We start from the raw sequence: 23,391 nt of genomic DNA, 5'->3' as shown, positions 1-23,391 counted from the left end.
GATAGATAAAAATTGAATTTTATATACAACTATACATATCAGACCAAAATGAGGAGGAATGAGGGACATTGTTCCAAATCAGGGACAGTCCCTCAAAATCAGGGACAGTTGAGAGCTATGGTAGTTGTAAGCACTGTATTTCACTATATAAACTCAGTTTACTGTTAAAAAAAAAGTAAAATGCAGAACTCCGGTGGGTGTAACAAGATGTCCGCTTGCCGCCTTCTCAGTGTATCCTTACGGCGGTGACAGAACGTCACTTCCGTTACACATTCTGACGAGTCGCCTAATCTGACGAGACAGGGGAACAGATCACAGACACACCACGAGCTCTGCACTGGAACGCACGGTGCGTTCCAGCAGAGTACCAAAGGTTACATAGCTGACGGGAAGCGGAAGTGGCGACCCCCGGAAGTAGTGGTACTCTTGAGCAGCGTGACTGTAAGGCTCCAAACGGATTGTCTATCCGGTGTTTACAGGTATGTACCGTGTCCGTCTATATTAGATGTTACATTGCGTTGAGATGAAAGTAACAAGTCAGGGGTGCTGTGTAATATTCTGAGTACACAGTGTGCCCTGGTCTTCGGCTATGCAATACTTTCTGATCGGACTGTGACATGGCATAGAGAAGACTTGTAGGAATGCAAGCTCCTGTTTCATCATCCCATCGCCTCATATCACAGATAATTTGCCCTATACACTGAACCAGAGCCGACAATGTGTGTACAATGCTGTAGCCAAAAACAACCCCATTCCAGTCTCCTGTAACCAGATCAGCCCCGCTGCTGGCAGCTTGTGGCTGGATGGTGCAGAACGCTGTACAGAGTGGTACCTGTATTTAGGGCCCAGTGGGGTACTCCTGAACTCATACTGGTACAGTGTTCAGCTGCAGCCGGGGCTGGACGCTGCAACCGTCCCTTCTCCTGGTTGCGCTACAATTCTGGGAGAGGCGCTGCACTGCTCCTAGATGGCCTTTTGTCTGCGAAAAGCCACTGTGTCCTAATAGAACATCTGTGTGGATGCAGGTGCATGACCCCCCCTTTCAAACGAGGCTTAATATGATGAAATTGGTTCTACATCTCCCCCCGCCGCAAAAAAAAACTTCCCCCTTAGGAGCCAAGTACATTTCTAGCAGATCAACTGATTTTTTCTCTAATTGCAGAGCCTTTAACCACTTCAGCCCTGGAAGGATGTGCCCCCTTAATGACCACGCCATTTTTTGCAATACGGCACTGCGTCACTTTAACTTACAATTGCGTGGACATGCAACGCTGTACCCAAACAAAATGAATGTCCATTTTTTTCCCCCTATAAATAGAGCTTTCTTTTGGTGGTATTTGATCACCCCCTGCAGTTTTTATTTTTTTCGCTATAAACAAAAAGTGACAATTTTCAGAATTTTTTTTTTTTGCTATATTATATACCAAAAAAATAAACAAATTTATTCATCAGTTTAGGCCGATATATATTCTTCTACATATATTTGGTTAAAAAAAAAAAAAAAATCGCAATAGGCGTGTATTGATTGGTGTGTGCAAAAGTTATAACGTCTACAAAATGGGGATACATTTGTGGCATTTTTATTATTTTCTTTTACTAGTAATGGCGGCAATCTGCGATTTTTAGCGGGATTGCGGCGGACAGATCGGACACACTTGACACTTTTTATGGGACTAGGGATGCACCGAATGGGTTTTTTTGGTGCCGATACCAAAAATGAAAAATACACTAGGCCAAAAACCGTTACCAAAAGTGACTGTTTTTACAAATATTTTTAAACAGGAGATGGTCAGAGACTGGGGACATGGTACAGGATATGGTCAGAGACTGGGGACTTGGTACAGGAGATGGTCAGAGACTGGGGACATGGTACAGGAGATGGTCAGAGACTGCAGACATAGTACAGGAGATGGTCAGAGACTGGGGACATGGTACAGGAGATGGTCAGAGACTGGGGACTTGGTACAGGAGATGGTCAGAGACTGGGGACTTGGTACAGGAGATGGTCAGAGACTGGGGACTTGGTACAGGAGATGGTCAGAGACTGGGGACTTGGTACAGGAGATGGTCAGAGACTGGGGACATGGTACAGGAGATGATCAGAGACTGGGGACACGGTACAGGAGATTGTCAGTGACTGCAGACACATTACAGGAGATGGTCAGAGACTGCAGACATGGTACAGGAGATGGTCAGAGACTGCAGACATAGTACAGGAGATGGTCAGAGACTGGGGACTTGGTACAGGAGATGGTCAGAGACTGGGGACTTGGTACAGGAGATGGTCAGAGACTGGGGACTTGGTACAGGAGATGGTCAGAGACTGGGGACTTGGTACAGGAGATGGTCAGAGACTGGGGACTTGGTACAGGAGATGGTCAGAGACTGGGGACTTGGTACAGGAGATGGTCAGAGACTGGGGACTTGGTACAGGAGATGGTCAGAGACTGGGGACTTGGTACAGGAGATGGTCAGAGACTGGGGACATGGTACAGGAGATGGTCAGAGACTGGGGACATGGTACAGGAGATGGTCAGAGACTGGGGACATGGTACAGGAGATGGTCAGAGACTGGGGACACGGTACAGGAGATGATCAGAGACTGGGGACACGGTACAGGAGATTGTCAGTGACTGCAGACACATTACAGGAGATGGTCAGAGACTGGGGACTTGGTACAGGAGATGGTCAGAGACTGGGGACATGGTACAGGAGATGGTCAGAGACTGGGGACATGGTACAGGAGATGGTCAGAGACTGGGGACATGGTACAGGAGATGGTCAGAGACTGGGGACTTGGTACAGGAGATGGTCAGAGACTGGGGACATAGTACAGGAGATGATCAGAGACTGGGGACATGGTACAGGAGATGGTCAGAGACTGGGGACATGGTACAGGAGATGATCAGAGACTGGGGACATGGTACAGGAGATGATCAGAGACTGGGGACACATTACAGGAGATTGTCAGTGACTGCAGACACATTACAGGAGATGGTCAGAGACTGGGGACTTGGTACAGGAGATGGTCAGAGACTGGGGACATGGTACAGGAGATGGTCAGAGACTGCAGACATGGTACAGGAGATGGTCAGAGACTGCAGACATAGTACAGGAGATGGTCAGAGACTGGGGACTTGGTACAGGAGATGGTCAGAGACTGGGGACTTGGTACAGGAGATGGTCAGAGACTGGGGACTTGGTACAGGAGATGGTCAGAGACTGGGGACTTGGTACAGGAGATGGTCAGAGACTGGGGACTTGGTACAGGAGATGGTCAGAGACTGGGGACTTGGTACAGGAGATGGTCAGAGACTGGGGACATGGTACAGGAGATGGTCAGAGACTGGGGACATGGTACAGGAGATGGTCAGAGACTGGGGACATGGTACAGGAGATGGTCAGAGACTGGGGACATGGTACAGGAGATGATCAGAGACTGGGGACACGGTACAGGAGATTGTCAGTGACTGCAGACACATTACAGGAGATGGTCAGAGACTGGGGACTTGGTACAGGAGATGGTCAGAGACTGGGGACATGGTACAGGAGATGATCAGAGACTGGGGACACGGTACAGGAGATGATCAGAGACTGGGGACACGGTACAGGAGATTGTCAGTGACTGCAGACACATTACAGGAGATGGTCAGAGACTGGGGACTTGGTACAGGAGATGGTCAGAGACTGGGGACATGGTACAGGAGATGGTCAGAGACTGCAGACATAGTACAGGAGATGGTCAGAGACTGGGGACATGGTACAGGAGATGGTCAGAGACTGGGGACATGGTACAGGAGATGGTCAGAGACTGGGGACTTGGTACAGGAGATGGTCAGAGACTGGGGACATAGTACAGGAGATGATCAGAGACTGGGGACATGGTACAGGAGATGGTCAGAGACTGGGGACATGGTACAGGAGATGGTCAGAGACTGGGGACATGGTACAGGAGATGATCAGAGACTGGGGACATGGTACAGGAGATGATCAGAGACTGGGGACACATTACAGGAGATTGTCAGTGACTGCAGACACATTACAGGAGATGGTCAGAGACTGGGGACTTGGTACAGGAGATGGTCAGAGACTGGGGACATGGTACAGGAGATGGTCAGAGACTGCAGACATGGTACAGGAGATGGTCAGAGACTGCAGACATAGTACAGGAGATGGTCAGAGACTGGGGACTTGGTACAGGAGATGGTCAGAGACTGGGGACTTGGTACAGGAGATGGTCAGAGACTGGGGACTTGGTACAGGAGATGGTCAGAGACTGGGGACTTGGTACAGGAGATGGTCAGAGACTGGGGACTTGGTACAGGAGATGGTCAGAGACTGGGGACTTGGTACAGGAGATGGTCAGAGACTGGGGACTTGGTACAGGAGATGGTCAGAGACTGGGGACATGGTACAGGAGATGGTCAGAGACTGGGGACATGGTACAGGAGATGGTCAGAGACTGGGGACATGGTACAGGAGATGGTCAGAGACTGGGGACATGGTACAGGAGATGGTCAGAGACTGGGGACATGGTACAGGAGATGGTCAGAGACTGGGGACATGGTACAGGAGATGGTCAGAGACTGGGGACATGGTACAGGAGATGGTCAGAGACTGGGGACATGGTACAGGAGATGATCAGAGACTGGGGACACGGTACAGGAGATTGTCAGTGACTGCAGACACATTACAGGAGATGGTCAGAGACTGGGGACTTGGTACAGGAGATGGTCAGAGACTGGGGACATGGTACAGGAGATGGTCAGAGACTGCGGACATGGTACAGGAGATGGTCAGAGACTGCAGACATAGTACAGGAGATGGTCAGAGACTGGGGACTTGGTACAGGAGATGGTCAGAGACTGGGGACTTGGTACAGGAGATGGTCAGAGACTGGGGACTTGGTACAGGAGATGGTCAGAGACTGGGGACTTGGTACAGGAGATGGTCAGAGACTGGGGACTTGGTACAGGAGATGGTCAGAGACTGGGGACTTGGTACAGGAGATGGTCAGAGACTGGGGACATGGTACAGGAGATGGTCAGAGACTGGGGACATGGTACAGGAGATGGTCAGAGACTGGGGACATGGTACAGGAGATGGTCAGAGACTGGGGACATGGTACAGGAGATGGTCAGAGACTGGGGACATGGTACAGGAGATGGTCAGAGACTGGGGACATGGTACAGGAGATGATCAGAGACTGGGGACACGGTACAGGAGATTGTCAGTGACTGCAGACACATTACAGGAGATGGTCAGAGACTGGGGACTTGGTACAGGAGATGGTCAGAGACTGGGGACATGGTACAGGAGATGATCAGAGACTGGGGACACGGTACAGGAGATTGTCAGTGACTGCAGACACATTACAGGAGATGGTCAGAGACTGGGGACTTGGTACAGGAGATGGTCAGAGACTGGGGACATGGTACAGGAGATGATCAGAGACTGGGGACACGGTACAGGAGATTGTCAGTGACTGCAGACACATTACAGGAGATGGTCAGAGACTGGGGACACGGTACAGGAGATGGTCAGAGACTGGGGACTTGGTACAGGAGATGTGGGGACTTGGTACAGGAGATGGTCAGAGACTGGGGACTTGGTACAGGAGATGGTCAGAGACTGGGGACTTGGTACAGGAGATGGTCAGAGACTGGGGACTTGGTACAGGAGATGGTCAGAGACTGGGGACTTGGTACAGGAGATGGTCAGAGACTGGGGACTTGGTACAGGAGATGGTCAGAGACTGGGGACTTGGTACAGGAGATGGTCAGAGACTGGGGACTTGGTACAGGAGATGGTCAGAGACTTGGTACAGGAGATGGTCAGAGACTGGGGACTTGGTACAGGAGATGGTCAGAGACTGGGGACAGGAGATGGTCAGAGACTGGGGACAGGAGATGGTCAGAGACTTGGTACAGGAGATGGTCAGAGACTTGGTACAGGAGATGGTCAGAGACTGGGGACTTGGTACAGGAGATGGTCAGAGACTGGGGACTTGGTACAGGAGATGGTCAGAGACTGGGGACTTGGTACAGGAGATGGTCAGAGACTGGGGACTTGGTACAGGAGATGGTCAGAGACTGGGGACTTGGTACAGGAGATGGTCAGAGACTGGGGACATGGTACAGGAGATGGTCAGAGACTGGGGACATGGTACAGGAGATCAATGCAGCCTCACCAGTGTCCATCAAATGCAGAAAACCAGTGCCTGTCAAATGCAGCTTGTAGCAGCCTGCCTGTGCCCTTCATGCAGCCTCACCAGTGTCTGTGCTCATCAGATGCAGCAGCCTGTCTGTGCCTGTCATGCAGCCTCACCAGTGCCTGTGTCCATATGTAGCAGCCCGCCAGTGCCCATGCCATGCAGCCTCACCAATGCTCGTGCTCATCAGAAGCAGCAGCCCGCCAATGCCCATGGCTTGCAGCCGCCAGTGCCCATCATGTGCAGCCTGCCAGTGCCTGTTAATGCATGTCAGGCTGTGCATCAGAGCTGGATCTGAATCGCCGTGCAGTCGATGTAACGATGTCTCGCCTCCTATGACACACGGCACAATGATTCCTAGCATTGGATCAGAGTGCCGTCTATCACAAGAGGCAGTCTAGGAGGCGGGACATCGTTACATCGGCTGCACGACGATTCAGATCCAGCTCTGACACACAGCGTGACATGCATTACCAGGCACAGGGGAGGCTGTGTATGACAGGAGTGAGAAGAGGAGGGAGGGGAGACTCTGAGGGGTGCGTCGGGATGAAACATGTGCGGCACCCGGCGGGATGGCCCCGCCCCTTTTTAAACGCCAACATTTCTCTTTCGGCAAATTGCCGAAAAGGCCATTTTCGACCGATATGTTTCGGTGGCCGAAATTACGGTGCATCCTTATATGGGACCATTGACATTTATACAGCAATCAGTGCTATAAATAGCCAGTGATTACTGTGTAAATGTCACTGGCAGGCAAGGGGTTAACACTAGGGGACGATCAAGGGGTTAAGTGTGTTCTAACTGTAGGGAGGATGGGCTCACTGGAACATGACAGAGATCACTGTTCCCAGTCACTGATAGTAGATCTGTATTGTATATGTTTTTTTGCTGCAATATACACTTAAAAACAGGTTTGGTGTTCGATATACTTTAAAGTGATTGTTAAGCCACTTAGTAATGTACATGCAATCAGCTGTGTTGGACAACCATCCTATGCTCCAGTGTCTGTGCTTTGTAAATATGCCCATTTCTACCTTATTTCAGAGAGGCGCACGCGTGACTCCTCACTGCTCCCTTTCCCGATCTGACAGCTACAGTGGGAGGGGCCGAGAATCCCCTGCTAACGTCAGTCGAGAAGAGAGCAGCGAGGAGTCACGTGAGTGCTGAGCCGCGCTCTGGAATAAGGTAGAAATGGACATATTTTTTTAAAAAGCACAGACCCTGGGGCATAGTACGTTTTCTAACAGAGGGGATTGTGTGTAATTTCAGCAGCAGGAACGAGCACTGTCACTAGCTGTCAGGCGGGGAGGGGAGAGAGGACAGAGGAGAGCTGCTGATGACGGAGGTACGTAAACTGACCATGGTGCCAGGGCTCAGCAGCCATGATAAACCGAGGTCAGTTTACAGGGGGAGGGCAGAACCAGGAAGAATCAGCCAGGTATTACAGGTGATACAGGGGGCCAAATTACACAGCAGAAGCACTGTGCTGTTTAACATGCCTTAAAGTAACAGATGCTTTAAAGCTGAACTCCAGGTATGCGTATGAAATGATGAGCAGGCCTATGCACCTAATGTTCTATTGTGGAATTAGAGAATCACTAGTAGTTGCAAACGCCCTGCTGCATATTAACCACATGGGGTTGTTTGTTCGGCACAGGCGCCATTCACAGAATGCCTTGCATTTTTCTTAATGAACGCAATGTGTTCTTTGGTGGAGAAGAGGGGGTGGTGGCATCTCAATCCCCCACTTTGTCCAATCAGATAACATTTTGCATTTAAGAAAAATGCAAGGTGCTTTGTAAATGGTGCCTATGCTGAGTGAAGGACCCCCTTCTATCTTTAAACCTCAACTTTTCGGTGATTGAATAGTTATGACAACAGATGATTTCAGGTAGCTATTAAATTTTGGAATATATATTCATTTAAGCTTTAAGTCTGAGCACAAGTAATCTAGGATGTGTACCAGCTCAAGTTTAGTGCAAAACAGTATCTAAGTAAACATGTTTATTCATGAAAACTGCATCCACTAGACTAGAGAAGTCTAGTCTCAAGTGAGTGAGAAGAAAATGTCCTGAACCCTTTAGTAAATCCTTTTTTTCCCTCAGTATTGTAATGCTGTACTTCATTTATTCTTTTCCCCATAGTGTCTGTAGGACGTCATGGCTGGAATTCTGTTTGAAGATATCTTTGATGTAAAGGATATTGACCCTGAAGGAAGAAAATTTGATCGAGGTAAAGTTTAAATCTGACTTTGCCCTAGTTCATGATGCTTTTCCACATTATTGCAAAGCAAATTCTACATTTTTGACCTATTCATATTACAATGTAAGTAATCAGTTTTATTCCATTCACCCATCTTATAAACAAATGGCACTTAAAACTTATGTACAGGCCAATATAAAAAGATGCTGAAATGCAGCAATGTGCTCACCATATATGGAAGAGCTATGGTTTCCTCCATAGTTGGGTCCATTTTATTATAGTTCTTTTTTAAATCATTTTGTCAGTGTTTCAATCTTCAATGGAGTGAGCTGGTCACTACAGCCACGCCTCTATTTTCTGGGAGACAGGACTCCCCTTTATATTAGCTTTGACCAGCCTTCTTCAGGCAATGCTGACATATGCCGATCACTGCATACATCAAAGCACAGATAGTTCCTGCCTCCCCACTCTGACATGACTCCTTTAATGCCCTGTACACATGACCGGTTTTGCCGTCGGAATAAACTCCGAAGGTTTCTCCAACGGAATTTCATTCAAACGGTCTTGCCTACACACGGTCAAACCAAAGTCCGACCGTCCAGAACGAGGTGACGTACAGCACGTACGACGGGACTAGAAGAAGGAAGTTCAATAGCCAGAAGCCAATAGCTTCCGTCTCGTACTTCAGAGCATGCGTCATTTTTGGTCCGTCGGAACAGCATACAGACGAGCAGTTTTCCCGATAGGAATTGGTTCAGTCGGAAATATTTAGAACATGTTCTATTTCTAGGTCCGTCAGAATTTTCGAAAAAGAAAGTCAGATGAGGCACACACACAATCGGAATAGACGAGGAAAAGCTTCCGGCTGACTTTTTCTGTTGGACATTCCGCTTGTGTGTGTACGTGGCATTAGTCCCACCCCTCTCCACAGCTTAGCATTGCTTTGATCCCTGACTAGCTCCACTTAGTCCTGCCCCTCTTCACAACCCTGCTAATATAAATTCTTGGGGTCAGTGGGAACAAGATCCCTTACATTAGTGTCAAAAATGACCATTTCTTTCTCATACATCACGGGACACAGAGCCTCAGTAATTACTGATGGTTATATAGGTATCACTAGGTGATTGGACACTGGCACACCCTAACCAGGAAGTTCAACCCCCTATATAATCCCTCCCCCTACAGGGATACCTCAGTTTTTACGCCAGTGTCTTAGGTGACGTGTAAAGATGTCCTGTGCTGAGCTCCAAAGGGAATATCCTATATCCTATACTGGGGCAAGCCAGGCGAACCGGATCCATCTCAAGGTGTCCTTTTTAGGCCGAATTGGATGGTACCCGGGCCTTGTGTCCGAAGAAACGAGGTTTTACCTGTAACGCTTCCTCTTTTTAGAGAGCTGGACCCCGCATTTCAGAAAATGGTTTTTCTAGCCTTATTTCTGGCTGGGTGCTTTACAGGCTCAGAACTGCAGATCCCCCTATCTGTAGGGGGCCCCAGTCTCTGAAGGTTTTTCCAAAACAGAGCCCACAGTGAGAGGCGAAGATTGGGTCTGTATAACAGAACCCTGCGGCTGGATAAGGTAAGGGAGATTCCATAGAATTTTTTAGTTCTAGTGGGTTTCTCCTTTGTAGTAAATGCATGCTATGCCTATTGTCGCCACCGGGGGCTGCCAAGAGCACATACCTTCTCATGCCGTCTGTCTCAGTGTTTCACGCTACACAGCTCCTCCAGCCGAGCTCCAGGTAGGATGGGATGGGGGGTTTCTACTCTGGGTGATTCCAGATAGGGGGGGGCCACAGGTGGTCTGTGAGGCGGTAGTATACTGCACTGTCACCGCCATTGCCACGTGCAGGCCTCATCACTGCCGGCCTCTCTCCTTCCTCCTCCCCCGGCCTTTTTCCCCCATGCTTGGCAGAACAGGAGGGTTGGCTCGCGCGGGAAGTGCGCGTTTTTTGGAAAGGGGGGGGGGGGGGGCGTCAGCACGGTCTCAGTGTTCTTAGACGCCCTCACTGCCGGCTGCATGGCTATAAGAGGCACACTTTACAGGTGCACTCAGCCTTTGGAGGGACATAGAGCTGACTGGTCGCATGTAAGGTGGAACACAGGCATTCCCCTAGGCAGCATTTACTAAGGAACACTTGGACTGGGCATTGGTAGCAAGGCTGTGGCTAAGACTACATCGCTCAGCAGTCAGTGTTCATTTTGTGATATCTCCACCTTGTTGCTTGGCACTATGGGTAGAAGAGGTTCACATACCCCAAGAACCAGAGGCTCTAGGGGATCTCCTTCGGGTTCTGAGGGCCCCCTGTCTGCAGCATCTTCCCCCCCTGAGGGGCCAGGGATGGATAGTCAGGGAGAGCCGTTGGGGTCAGGGGCTACTGGCACTTCAGCCCCTGTATATATTATGCAGGAGGTTTTTTTCTCAACCATTAATGGATTAGAGGAAAGATTAATGGCCATGATCACGTTTTCAGTGGAAGAAAACGCACTAGGCCTTCCTCTGCTACCCAAGACCCTCAGGCTGAGGAGCTCTGGGATAGGGGAGAAGAATCCCTTTCAGAGGATCAGGATGGGACGGATGATTCCTCTTCAGAGGAATCAGGTGGAGAAGGGCCCTCTGCAGCTTCTCAGGATGAGAAAGTCTTAATGCAGATCCTTGCTGGATTGGTCCGCTCCACATTTAAGTTGCCTGTATCTGAATCAGTTAAAGAACCCTCTTCTTCGTTGGGGTCACTGAAGCCTCCTCAAACAGCACATGCTTTTCCTGTTCATAATTTACTTGAAAAGCTCCTTTATTCTGAGTGAAATCACCCAGATAAACGTTTTTTTCCACCGAAAAAGTTTTCAACACTTTATCCTATGGAAGAAAAGTTTGTTAAGATGTGGGGAATACCGGCCGTTGATGCCGCCATATCCTCCGTAAATAAGAGTCTGACTTGTCCTGTAGACAATGCTCAGACGCTCAGGGATCCTGTGGATAAAAAGATGGAATCCCTGTTGAAAGATGTTTTTGCCTTAGCTGGCTCAGTGGCTCAACCTGCAATAGCAGCGATTGGAGTCTGTCAATACTTAAGAGACCATGTTAAGCAGGTCATCAAAGTTTTACCTGAACAGCAGGCCCAGGGGTTGGCTAACCTTCCAGCGGCCTTATGTTTTGCTGTTGACGCCATCAGAGATTCTATCATGCAAACCCCTCGTCTTTCACTTGGGTTGGTGCATATGCATAGAATCTTATGGTTAAAGAATTGGTCAGCTGAAGCACCATGTAAGAAACTCCTGGTTGGGTTCCCATTTCGTGGTGCAAGGCTGTTTGGAGAAGACTTGGATAACTAAATCCAAAGGATCTCTAGTGGGAAAAGCACTCTTCTACCTGTTAAGAGAAAGAGTAAGCATCCCTCTTTCAAACGGACTCTTTCCCCAGCGCCAGCGGCATCAGCCTCCAGGCAGTCGCGACGGCCTCCTCCGTCTGGGTCAAGAAACAAGAGTCAACCCTAGGGACAAAAGAAGTCCTGGGGGAAGAAGTCTATTAGACAAGACACTAAGGCCTCTTTATGAAGGGGCGCCCCCGCTCGCTCGAGTGGGGGGAAGACTGCTACAGTTCTCAAAGCTCTGGCAGGAGGACTTCCAGGACAGATGAGTAATCACCACGGTAACCTTAGGGTACAAGCTGGAGTCCCACAAATTCCCTTCTCCTCGTTTCCTCAGATTAAGTGTTCCCAGAGATCCAGAGAAAAAGCAGACGCTCCTTCTAGCGTTAGAGCGGCTTTTGTCGCAAGAGGTCATTATGGTGGTCCCCACGAAGGATCAAGAATTCTATTCCAACCTTTTTATGGTCCAAAAGCCAAATGGGGATGTCAGACCCATTCTGGATCTAAGGGACCTGAATCGATTCCTAAGGATTCGGTTCTTTCGCATGGAATCAATTTGGACAGTAGTCTCCATCAGAGATGCATATCTGCATGTGCCCATTTTTCCTGCTCTTCAGAAGTTTCTGCGCTTCGAGATAGGAGGGCGCCATTTCCAGTTTGTGGCTCTGCCTTTCAGGATAGCCACTGCACCTCGAGTGTTTACAAAGATCTTGGCTCCTCCTCTGGCCAGATTAAGGGCCCAAGGTATAACTGTCATAGCATACCTAGACGACCTGCTTTTGATAGACCAGTTGGTAGCCTCTTTGAACGAGAGCTTGAGGACTACAGTCAAGTATCTGACACCTAGGTTGGATTCTCAGCCTAGAAAAATCTTTCCTAAAACCAGTAAGAAGACTGGAATATTTGGATCTGATTATAGATACAAGCCAGAAGAAAGTATTTCTACCTCAGGCAAAGATCACTGCTTTAAGGGAGCTGATTCTGGCTGTCAGGACCAAGAAGGGTCCCTCTGTCCGCCTTTGTATGAGGCTGCTAGAAAAGATGGTGTCTGCTTTCGAAGCAGTCCCCTATGCTCAGTTTCATTCAAGACTACTGCAGCACAGTATCCTGTCGACCTGGAACAAGAGGGTAAGAGGGTTCAGGCATTAGATTTTCCAATGCACCTGTCTCAGGCGGTGCGTCAGAGCCTCAATTGGTGGTTAGTACCCGAAAACCTGCAGAAGGGGAAATCCTTTCTACCGGTTACCTGGACGGTGGTAACAACGGATGCCAGTCTTTCGGGTTGGGGAGCAGTTCTGGAACAGTCTGCGGTCCAGGGGGTATGGTCCCAAACCGAGAGGACCTTACCCATCAACATTCTGGAGATCCGTGCAGTATACCTAGCCCTAAGAGCCTGGACTCTCAGGCTACAGGGTTGCCCAGTCAGGATCCAGCCCGACAATGCCACAGCAGTGGCTTATATCAATCATCAGGGGGGCACCAGGAGCCGAGCTGCTCAAAGAGAGGTGAACTAGATCTTAGTCTGGGCAGAGAAGCAGGTGCCATGCATATCGGCAGTCCTCATTCCAGGGATAGAGAACTGGCAGGCGGACTATTTAAGTCGCCAGCAGTTACTCCCAGGGGAATGGTCTCTGCATCCCGATGTCTTTTGGGCCATATGCCAGAGATGGGGGGGTTCCAGATGTAGACCTCTTTGCATCCCGATTCAACAAAAAGATGGACAGATTTGTGGCAAGGACAAGGGATCCCCTTGCATGCAGGACAGATGCATTGGTGATTCCGTGGCACCGGTTCTCACTGATTTATGTATTCCCTCCTATTCTGCTACTGCCGTGACTCCTTCGCAGGATCAGGCGGGAAAGGAAGTCGGTGCTCCTGGTAGCCCCAGCTTAGCCCAGGAGGACTTGGTATACAGAAATAGTAAGGATGGGTTGGTTCTCCGTGGACCTGACCTGTTATCTCAAGGTCCAGTGTGCCATCCTGCCTTACAAACGCTAAATTTGATGGTTTGGCTATTGAAACGCACATTCTATAAGATCGTGGGCTTTCAGGTCCTGTGATAGCTACCTTGATCAATGCAAGGAAGCCAGCTTCCACAGTAATTTATCATAGACAAAAAAGCAAAAAATACTCTTGCGCACAGGTGTATAAGCTAAAAGATCCCAAGGGTTCGGAAAGGACTGTGGATTTCGGCCTTGCTGCTCTTTAAGGATGGGATGTCCTAATATTAGATAAAGAGAAAGAAAGAGCGCACCAGCCTAGTGCATTATCCTTGACAAATTTATTAATTAAAAACAAAATAAAATCTACTCACAAAGGTAGAAGAAAAAATCGCATTTGTATATGGTACAGTGGCGATTAGTCCAATGGTAGCAGTCTTCCAGGTCCCGGGAAGGAGGCGTACGGACTACTGCTGGCTAACGCGTTTCGAAGGTTGCCCTTCTTCATCAGAGAAGGCTCTGATGAAGAAGGGCAACCTTCGAAATGCGTTAGCCAGCAGTAGTCCGTACGCCTCCTTCCCGGGACCTGGAAGACTGCTACCATTGGACTAATCGCCGCTGTACCATATACAAATGCGATTTTTTCTTCTACCTTTGTGAGTAGATTTTATTTTGTTTTTAATTAATAAATTTGTCAAGGATAATGCACTAGGCTGGTGCGCTCTTTCTTTCTTTCTCTTTATGTAATTTATCATAGAGTCTGGAAAGCTTATGTATCCTGGTGTGAATCCAGGGGTTGGCATCCCGGAAAATATGTGATAGGTAGAATTCTTGATTCTCTACAATTGGTATTAGAGATGAAGCTGGCCTTGAGTACCATCAAGGGCCAGGTCTCGGCCTTATCAGTATTGTTTCAACGACCACTTGCTTCGCATTCCTTGGTCCGAAACTTTATACAGGGGGTGTCGCGTCTTAATCCTCCGGTTAAGGCGCCCCTAAATCCCTGGTACTTGAACTTGGTTCTCTCTGTTTTACAGAAACAGCCTTTTGAACCAATACGTCAGATTCCTTTGGTCTTGTTGACAAGGAAGTTAATTTTTCTGGTAGCCATTTCTTCTGCTAGAAGAATATCAGAATTAGCTCTTTCTTGTAAAGAGCCTTATTTGATTGTACACAAGGATAGAGTGGTACTGCGCCCTCATCCTAGTTTTTTACCGATGGTGGTTTCAGATTTTCATCTAAATCAAGACATTGTTCTGCCTTCCTTTTTTCCAGATCCCTGTTCTTCGGAAGAAAGGTCACTACATTCTTTGGATGTAGTAAGAGCAGTCAAGGCCTATCTGGAAGCAACTGCTCAATTCCGCAAGACGGATGTTCTGTTTGTACTGCCAGAGGGTCCCAAGAGAGGAGAGGCAGCGTCAAAAGCTACCATTTCTAAATGGATTCGACAAATGATTATTCAGGCTTACGGTTTGAAACGGAAGATTCCTACGTTTCAGATTAAGGCACATTCCACAAGGGCTATTGGTGCTTCTTGGGCAGTGCATCACCGGGCCTCTATGGCTCAGAACTGCAAGGCCACAACCTGGTCTTCAGTCCATACATTCACCAGATTTTATCAGGTGGATGTGAAAAGGCATGATGATATCGCCTTTGAGCGTAGTGTGCTGCAGGCAGCGGTACAGGGTCCTCAGGTCTGATTGCACCCTACTTGGTTGTGGTTCCCCTCCCCTCAGATAGCATTTCTCTGGGACATCCCATCAGTAATTACTGAGGCTCTGTGGCCCGTGATGTATGAGAAAGAAAATAGGATTTTTTATAACAGCTTACCTGTAAAATCCTTTTCTTTCGATGTACATCACGGGACACAGAGGTCCCACCCCTCTTCTAATACACTTATATTCCTTTGCTACAAAACTGAGGTATCCCTGTAGGGGGAGGGATTATATAAGGGGTTGAACTTCCTGGTTAGGGTGTGCCAGTGTCCAATCACCTAGTGATACCTATATAACCATCAGTAATTACTGAGGCTCTGTGTCCCGTGATGTACATGGAAAGAAAAGGATTTTACAGGTAAGCCGTTATAAAAAATCCTATTTTTACAGTGGTGGACAGAATGTTACCTTACAGACAAATAAAAAAAAAAATCATTGGTGACATGCAGTTAGTTCTCCAAGTGGCATTGGTGTAGAACTATCCAGGCACTATAAAATTGGGAAGTAGATTGCCACAAATTAAGAAACCCAGGTTGAGAAAGGTTGTTCCAGAGCATGCTCCTTTTTAGTTTATAGAACTTCTCTAGTGCAAAATCTAAAATTTGGTTTTGAGCTATTTAGATGGGTTTCTCTAGGCAATCAGAAGGCTGAATGCTGTGGACCTTGAGGGATATGCCTATATAAGTTGGTACTGACGTGATGGCCTAGTGATTCCCCCCCCCCCCCCCCCGAGCAGCTTCTCTTGCAAGATTTTTCAAAGCCTGTCGATGACATAATAGAGAGTAATAAAACTTGTTTATAACTATAGAAGATGGTAAAAGGAAAACTATTACTAGGGGCATGCTGTAGAGGGGGTAGAGAGGAGGTTTGGAGATTTGTTTTAAAAGAGAACCATTATAAATTTTATAACACATAGGCCACCTGGATTCATCATATCTATTACAAGCCCTTGCTACTGACCCCACACCTGTCTACTGTATGTTGAGGAGGTGTGGTAGTAGTTAGCAACTACTGCATTCCTAATCCAGTCTTGCACAATTTGACTTTTTGATATCAAGCATGATATCTCATATAAGGTGGGCTTTAATAAATTACTTATAACTTATTTCCTTAATTTGCCATCCTGACTGCTGCATTGAAACCTGCACTTTGTGCAGTATTATCTTCTCCTCTTCCCACCACCCTGAAACCCTCAACAGACTCTTCTATCTGACCCACAACTTCCAAATACCTTCCCTTTCTCCTATTCCTAAACCTCCATCCTTTGACCCAGTTTACACACCCTCCTACCCGCAAACCAAAACCACAAGCTTGCCTTTGTAATAAAATAAATGCACATATAGGTCAGACAGACGATTGAAGATTAACCCACTGTTTTATTACTTTATTTGTGTATCTCTACATGTACAATAACTACATATGCACTGTGAGCTTATTTCTCAAGTTTAACTGAAGATAAAGATAAGAAAACAAGAGCACCATTATGTATTGGCATGGATTAGATGCAGTGAATAATGATCATGCTTTATTCACATTCATGGAACAACTTTTAACAAAAGAAAGGGAAAAACTAAAAAAGCAATGTAAATCTAAAGTCTGTCTAGAACACGGTTACATTTTGTTATATTTTTCTCCCCAGTCTCCAGGCTGCATTGTGAAAGTGAGTCTTTTAAGATGGACCTTATCCTTGATGTAAACATTCAGATATATCCTGTGGATCTTGGTTAGTTTTTGATACTTTTGCTTTTCATGTACTATAAAGAAAGTATGAAATATCAGATTCTTAGTCTTGGAGTATTCTGCCACTAAAATTACATTTTTCTTACTATGCATATGTTGCTGTCCTGCTGTAAGGCTGCTTGGTTCTGCCTCATTGTTCCCTTAAATCACTTCACAGCTGTCACTACCGGTCTTTCCCACCTAACTTTCTATTTGACTACCTCTATTTTTAGTGATCTGTGATTTCCACTGTACTGCTTATTATTATCTCTATTCTTTTCTTCATTCATAGCCACACTGGCAGCTCAGTCATTTGCCTAGTCCGTAAGCCCTTTATGCTTCCCATATCCTGTTCCAGTTATTTTTCTTCTCTGCTTCCTGTGGTTGTGACTGTTTCTCTTCCCTCTCATATCTGTTGGCTGCCACTGTTTCTGTCATGTATGTTTACAGTAACCTGCCCATGCTGTGTAAGACGGTGCTTCTTTCTGTTATTTGCAGCTGACAGATTTTAATTGTCTGAAATGCTAAAGTCAAAACTTGTGGAGAGGGATTAGAACACCTGCCAGGTTTTTATTGCTGTCTGTGCCACTTTAGGGAGATTCTCCCTCTATATTTGTCTAGTATATGAGACAGGAAGTGAATGGAAAGCTCCCAAATAGGACACAGGTGGCAAATAAAAACTCATTTGAAATTAATCTAGCTTCATAAAAAGAACGATAATGTTGTCACAATCTGTTTAATGGTGATTCACAATGTCCATCAAAATGTACATTCTCTACTATGGTGTATATCGCTTACAGTGTGGTATATTCATAGAATGAAGAAGTATAATATATTTTACACAATATACAAAGTAGTAATGTGGAACATATGGTGAGCTCTGCATACAGTAGAACAGTATGAAGTACGTCCATGTTTCCCTGTTTACATAGTGCCGTACATTGTATGCTTCACACCATATACACACAACAGTATACTTGAAATATTTTACTACTGTCTGCTTTCCCCTCTGAGACTTCAAAAACCAGAGCAAACAGACTTGGGGCCTGTGTCAATGGGATTTTTTTTTTTGTTTTCCCATACTAGTCTATGGTAATGCAAAATCTGCATCCGCAATCATGTCAGAGGTTGACTGCAGGCCAGATGCACTTCTCATTGAACTTTTAAATTATTATTATTTATATATAATTATTTATTGAATTCTTTTTTGTAGTGTATACCTGTAATACCTTTGGTATATTTGTTCTCAGGTGATAAATTTCGCTTGGTTATTGCCAATACCCTATATGAAGATGGAACATTAGATGATGGAGAGTACAACCCCAATGATGACCGCCCTTCCAGGTGAATTACCAATTCTAATTCCTACAAAAGCTGGGTGGGTTATCAAATTAAAGGGTGTGTTTGAGCATTACCTGGTGACATCACCAAGCTTGCACAATTCTTGCAGGGGCAGCACTTAAGAGCCCAGTTCTTTGACATGCACCCAAATCTACATCTCCCAAAAGCCCGTTCTCTTCATACATGGGCTTCTTTACTCAAGGATATGAGAATCTTCACTTAAAAAAGTTAATATTGTGAATATTCACTTTAACTATTCAGTCATGTGAAAAGCAAATTCCTCTTTACTTATTTTACTTGCAAATGATTGGATATTCAAAATAAACAGGAATTTGCTTTTAACTGGTTCAATACAGGGCATTTTCACCCCCTTCCTTCCCTGGCCAATTTTTAGTTTTCAGCGCTGTCGCACTTTAAACAACAATTGCGCGGTCGTGCAACGTTGTACCCAAAAAAAAATTGACGTCCTTTTTTCCCCACAAATAGAGCTTTCTTTTGGTGGTATTTGATCGCCTCTGCGATTTTTATTTTTTGCGCTATAAACAAAAGAAGAGCGACAATTTTGAAAAAAACACAATATTTTTTACTTTTTGCTATAATAAATATCCCAATTTAAAAAAAAAAAAAAAAAAAATTTTTCCTCAGTTTCAGCCGATACGTATTCTCCTACATATTTTTGGTAAAAAAAAAATCGCAATAAGCGTATATTGATTGGTTTGCGCAAAAGTTATAGCGTCTACAAAATACGGGATAGATTTATGGCATTTTTAAAAAAAAAATATTTATTTATGTTTTTAGCGGCGATTGCGATTTTTTTTCGTGACTGCGACATTATGGCGGACACATCGGACACTTTTGACACATTTTTGGGACCATTCACATTTATACAGCGACCAATGCTATAAAATTGCATTGATTACTGTGTAAATGTGACAGGCAGTGAAGGGGTTAACCACTAGGGGGCGGGGAGGGGTTAATATGTATCCTAGGGAATGCTTCTAACTGTAGGGGGAGGGGACGTACAAGGGGAGGAGACCGATCAGTGTTCCTCCGTTCTGGGAACACAGATCGCTCTCCTCTCACCTGACAGGCTGTGGATCTGTGTGTTTACACACACAGATTCACAGTCCGGCCCGGTTAACGGGCAATCGCGTGTGCCCGGCGGACATCGCGGCTGCCGGGCACACGCACCGAGTCCCGAGCAACGCGGTGCATGCGCGCCCTCTAGACGGCCGGGAATCCCAGGACGTCATATGACGTCCACCCAGGATGGGAGATCCCATCCCAGGACGTCATATGACTATATGTGGATAGGGAAGTGGTTAACATGGTTGGATAATTTGAAGTGAATATTTACACAATTTATTGAAGGAATTGTAAACCTTTTATGCACCTTATGTTTTACACCTGCATAAGATGTGCATTGATCATGGAGTTTCATGGTGTCCTTTGTTGCCTTGTACTCACATCCTAAGAGTAGAGTAAATCTTCACATTCCTGTGTCTGCAGTTGCTGTCTGTGTGGAAATATGAGGATATAGGCATGACTTGCACAGGGTAATTAATTATCTCCTCTGTAGTGTGAGACCTGACACTTGTGAGAAAACTACATATCCCACAGTGCCATTGTCTAAGTCTAGTGCTCGTGCAGGAGAAAGCTACACAGTATTTAAATCTGACACACACAAGCAGGTAGAATATTTCATAGACACGCATGGAGCTCACTGATGCAGCTAGATGTGTTCCATAATATCAGCACTATGAGATATCACATTTGTGATAAAACACAGAGGGGATGGCAAAGCATGCATTGGTCACTGTGTGGCTGGAAAGAGGACGTTGTCGCATAGGAGCCAGCTAGCTGAATCAGTACATAGACATAGAAGGATCGATCAGCCATTCTCACAGAGGATGTTAACCACTTCAGCCCCAAAAAATTTGGCTGCTCAATGACCAGGCCATTTTTTGCGATACGGCACTGCGTTGCTTTACCTGACAATTGCGTGGTCGTGCTATGCTGTACCCAAACAAAATCGATGTCCTTTTTTTTCCCACAAATAGAGCTTTCTTTTGGTGGTATTTGATCATCTCTCTTTGAGCATCCGTTTTGATAAAAACAATAATTTGTACCTTTTTGCTATAATGAATATCCCCAATTTTTAAAGCTAATTTTTTCCTTAGTTTAGGTCAATATGCATTTTTCGACATATTTTTGGTAATAAAAATATCAATAAGCATATATTGATTGGTTTGCGCAAAAGTTATAGTATCTACAAAATGGGGGAAAGATTTATGGCATTTTTATTATTTATTTTTGTTTGTCAACTAGTAATGGTGGTGATCAGTGAGATAAATTTTTTTTTTTTTTTTTATCGGGACTGCAACATTATGGGGGACAGATCAGATGTAAAGGGGGCACATTTTTGGGACCATTGACATTTATACAGCTATCGGTACAATAAAAATGCACTGATTACTATGTAAATGTCACTGGCAGGGAAGGGGTTAACACTAGGGGGCAATTAAGGGGTTAACTGTTCCCTTGTGTGTGTTTTAACTGTAGGGGAATGGGACTGACTAGAGGAGATGACAGATCGTTGTTCCTAGCTAGTAGGAACACACGATCTGTCTCTCCTTACAGAACAGGGATTTGTGATGGTTGTAGTGGATGGGTCGGGGGATGGGATATTCACAAAGTCTGTCCTCAGCCCCTTTTCACACCATAACCCCTCTTTACAGCAAAGCCCTCCTTTTATATCAGTGTTCACCGTCCCCCTTTACATCACAAATCCCCCTTTCAAGCAGTCCCACAGTGTCCTCAGTTCCTCTTCACATCACAGACCCCCTTTACATTACAGTGCAGTCCCCTGTGATGTAAAGGGGGCATTGTGATATAAAGGGGACTACTGCACTGTAAAATAAAGGGAGACTGTGGTGTAAAGGGGCACTGTAACAGTGCCACTTTACAGTGCAGTCCCCTTAATATTACAGTGCCCCCTTTACATCACAGACCCCCTGCTGTCTGCCCCCTCCCCTTCTTTTCTCTCTAACATCAATCTCTGCCTCCCCTGCTCAGGACTCCTACCTGCAGAGCAGAGGCTAACAGTCTGTCCTCTCACAGCTCCCCCACCCGGCCAACGATGTCATACTATCAGCAGGGCAAAGGGGGGAGGAGCTGTAGATCGAAATGGAGAGCTCCTCTCACTTTCTGCCCTGCTGATAGGATGACATTGTCGGCCGGGTGGGCAGAGGGACCGGGAGAGGACACGCGGGCATGGTCGCACAGCAGGAGGTGAGCGGCGACCGTGGCCTGTGCTGACTGCGATCGCAGCTCATCTCCCGCTGTATGACCCGGTCAGCAACAGGCCACACACCGGCGGTCTGTGGCCTGAGGGTTTGGGGACTCCTGGATTAAAGGACATAAAGTAGTGGATGTGGATTATTTTTGGAAAATAAGGATATTGTTTTCTTTGTGACTCGTGTAGTTCATGAGATGTTATGGTTCTTTTCAGAGCTGACCAGTTTGAATATGTCATGTATGGAAAAGTCTACAGGATAGAAGGGGACGAAACATCCACAGAAGCTGCTACTCGCCTGTAAGCATTTATTTTTCTTTATCTACACTTTATCACAGTCATCTTTCTGTTACAAAACTTTTACTTACTATGTTCTGCTTCCCTTCAGGTCTGCATATGTATCGTATGGTGGTCTATTGATGAGACTACAGGGAGATGCTAATAATCTTCATGGTTTTGAAGTGGATTCCCGTATTTACCTCATGATGAAGAAACTTGCCTTCTAAAGATGGCTATTTGGAAAAGAGAGTTATTGTGTAGTAATATGCATTGATGGAATGTAACAATTTAGCCTAGGATTCATTATAAAAGTTCTCTGACCTTTGTATTTTTGTATTTAATTAAACTATATTTTTTTTATGGTTGCTTTTTCTTTTGCATGCAGGATGCATTAATCCTTAAAATATGTTCTATGAAGCTTTCGCAGTTCTCAATATGGAAACTGCATAAGAAAAATGTTTAATGGAAGCTATACCTTCTAAAAAAAATATGCAGCATTTATAACATGCATAAAGAAGCAGTGGGCTACCCTAGTAAATACATTTAGGTTCACCTTAAAAAAAAAAAAAAAGAAGAAAAAAACACCCCTGTGCAGTCCATAAAAAAAACATTCCTTAATGCTAAACGAATCCCATTTTTAAAGATGCATTGATACTTTTCCCATATCTGTACGTCATTTGTGCACGGAATGAAGCCTGCCCCAAAGCTCCGTCCTGTCCTCTTCTCTAGGACGGGTCAGCTGTTAGGACAAATGCCCCATAGTGGTACAAGATCGAGCACCTAGCATATGCGCAATACTGTCTCTTGTTGCCAAAGATGACCTCAACAGCTCTCTTTCCTGTCGCAGCCACTAAACTCATGTGCGGGGCTCAGAAAAAGGACAGCACTAATCTTAACTCGTCCTAGAAAAGGACAGGATGGTCCTGTGAAAACTGATGTGCGGCGACCACAGTCTGAACGAGGCTGCCGCAGACCACGGTCGCCGTTCACCTGCTGTGCGGCCATGCATGCGTGTCCTCTTCCAGCCCCTCCGCCCAGCCGACAATGTCATCCTATTAGCAGGGCAAGGGGCGAGAGGAGCTTTCTATTTCGATCTGCAGCTCCTCCCGCCCCTTGCTTTGCTGATAGTATGACGTTGGCAGGGGAGTTTGGGCAGGCTTCACTCCATGCACAAATGGTCTACAGGTATGGGAGGAGCGTAAATGCATATTTTTAAAATCTGATTAGTATACAAGGATGTAAAACTCAATTTAATTGTGGAATGCATCAACATTATGGTTGCCCTCAAAAGGCCGGTTGTATCTGTAAGACTACTGATCTA

At 46.1% G+C, this 23,391-nt stretch overlaps 1 protein-coding gene across 1 annotated transcript; it reads left to right on the top strand.

The window, feature by feature from the left end:
• Positions 1-329: 329 nt before the first annotated feature.
• On the top strand, positions 330-22,430 carry POLR2H (RNA polymerase II, I and III subunit H). The gene is made up of 6 exons (XM_073626605.1): positions 330-479; positions 8,356-8,443; positions 17,076-17,159; positions 18,406-18,499; positions 22,008-22,091; positions 22,180-22,430. The coding sequence occupies exons 2-6, from the start codon at positions 8,371-8,373 to the stop codon at positions 22,295-22,297; spliced, it is 453 nt and encodes a 150-aa protein (XP_073482706.1). The 5' UTR covers positions 330-479; positions 8,356-8,370; the 3' UTR covers positions 22,298-22,430.
• Positions 22,431-23,391: the final 961 nt, after the last annotated feature.

This window comes from Aquarana catesbeiana, linkage group LG04 (assembly GCF_042186555.1).
Source record: "Aquarana catesbeiana isolate 2022-GZ linkage group LG04, ASM4218655v1, whole genome shotgun sequence".
In the NCBI taxonomy this organism is placed as follows: Eukaryota; Metazoa; Chordata; class Amphibia; order Anura; family Ranidae; genus Aquarana; species Aquarana catesbeiana.
The sequence above is the reverse complement of the archived record's forward strand: the minus strand, read 5'-3'. Positions and strand labels throughout refer to the sequence as shown.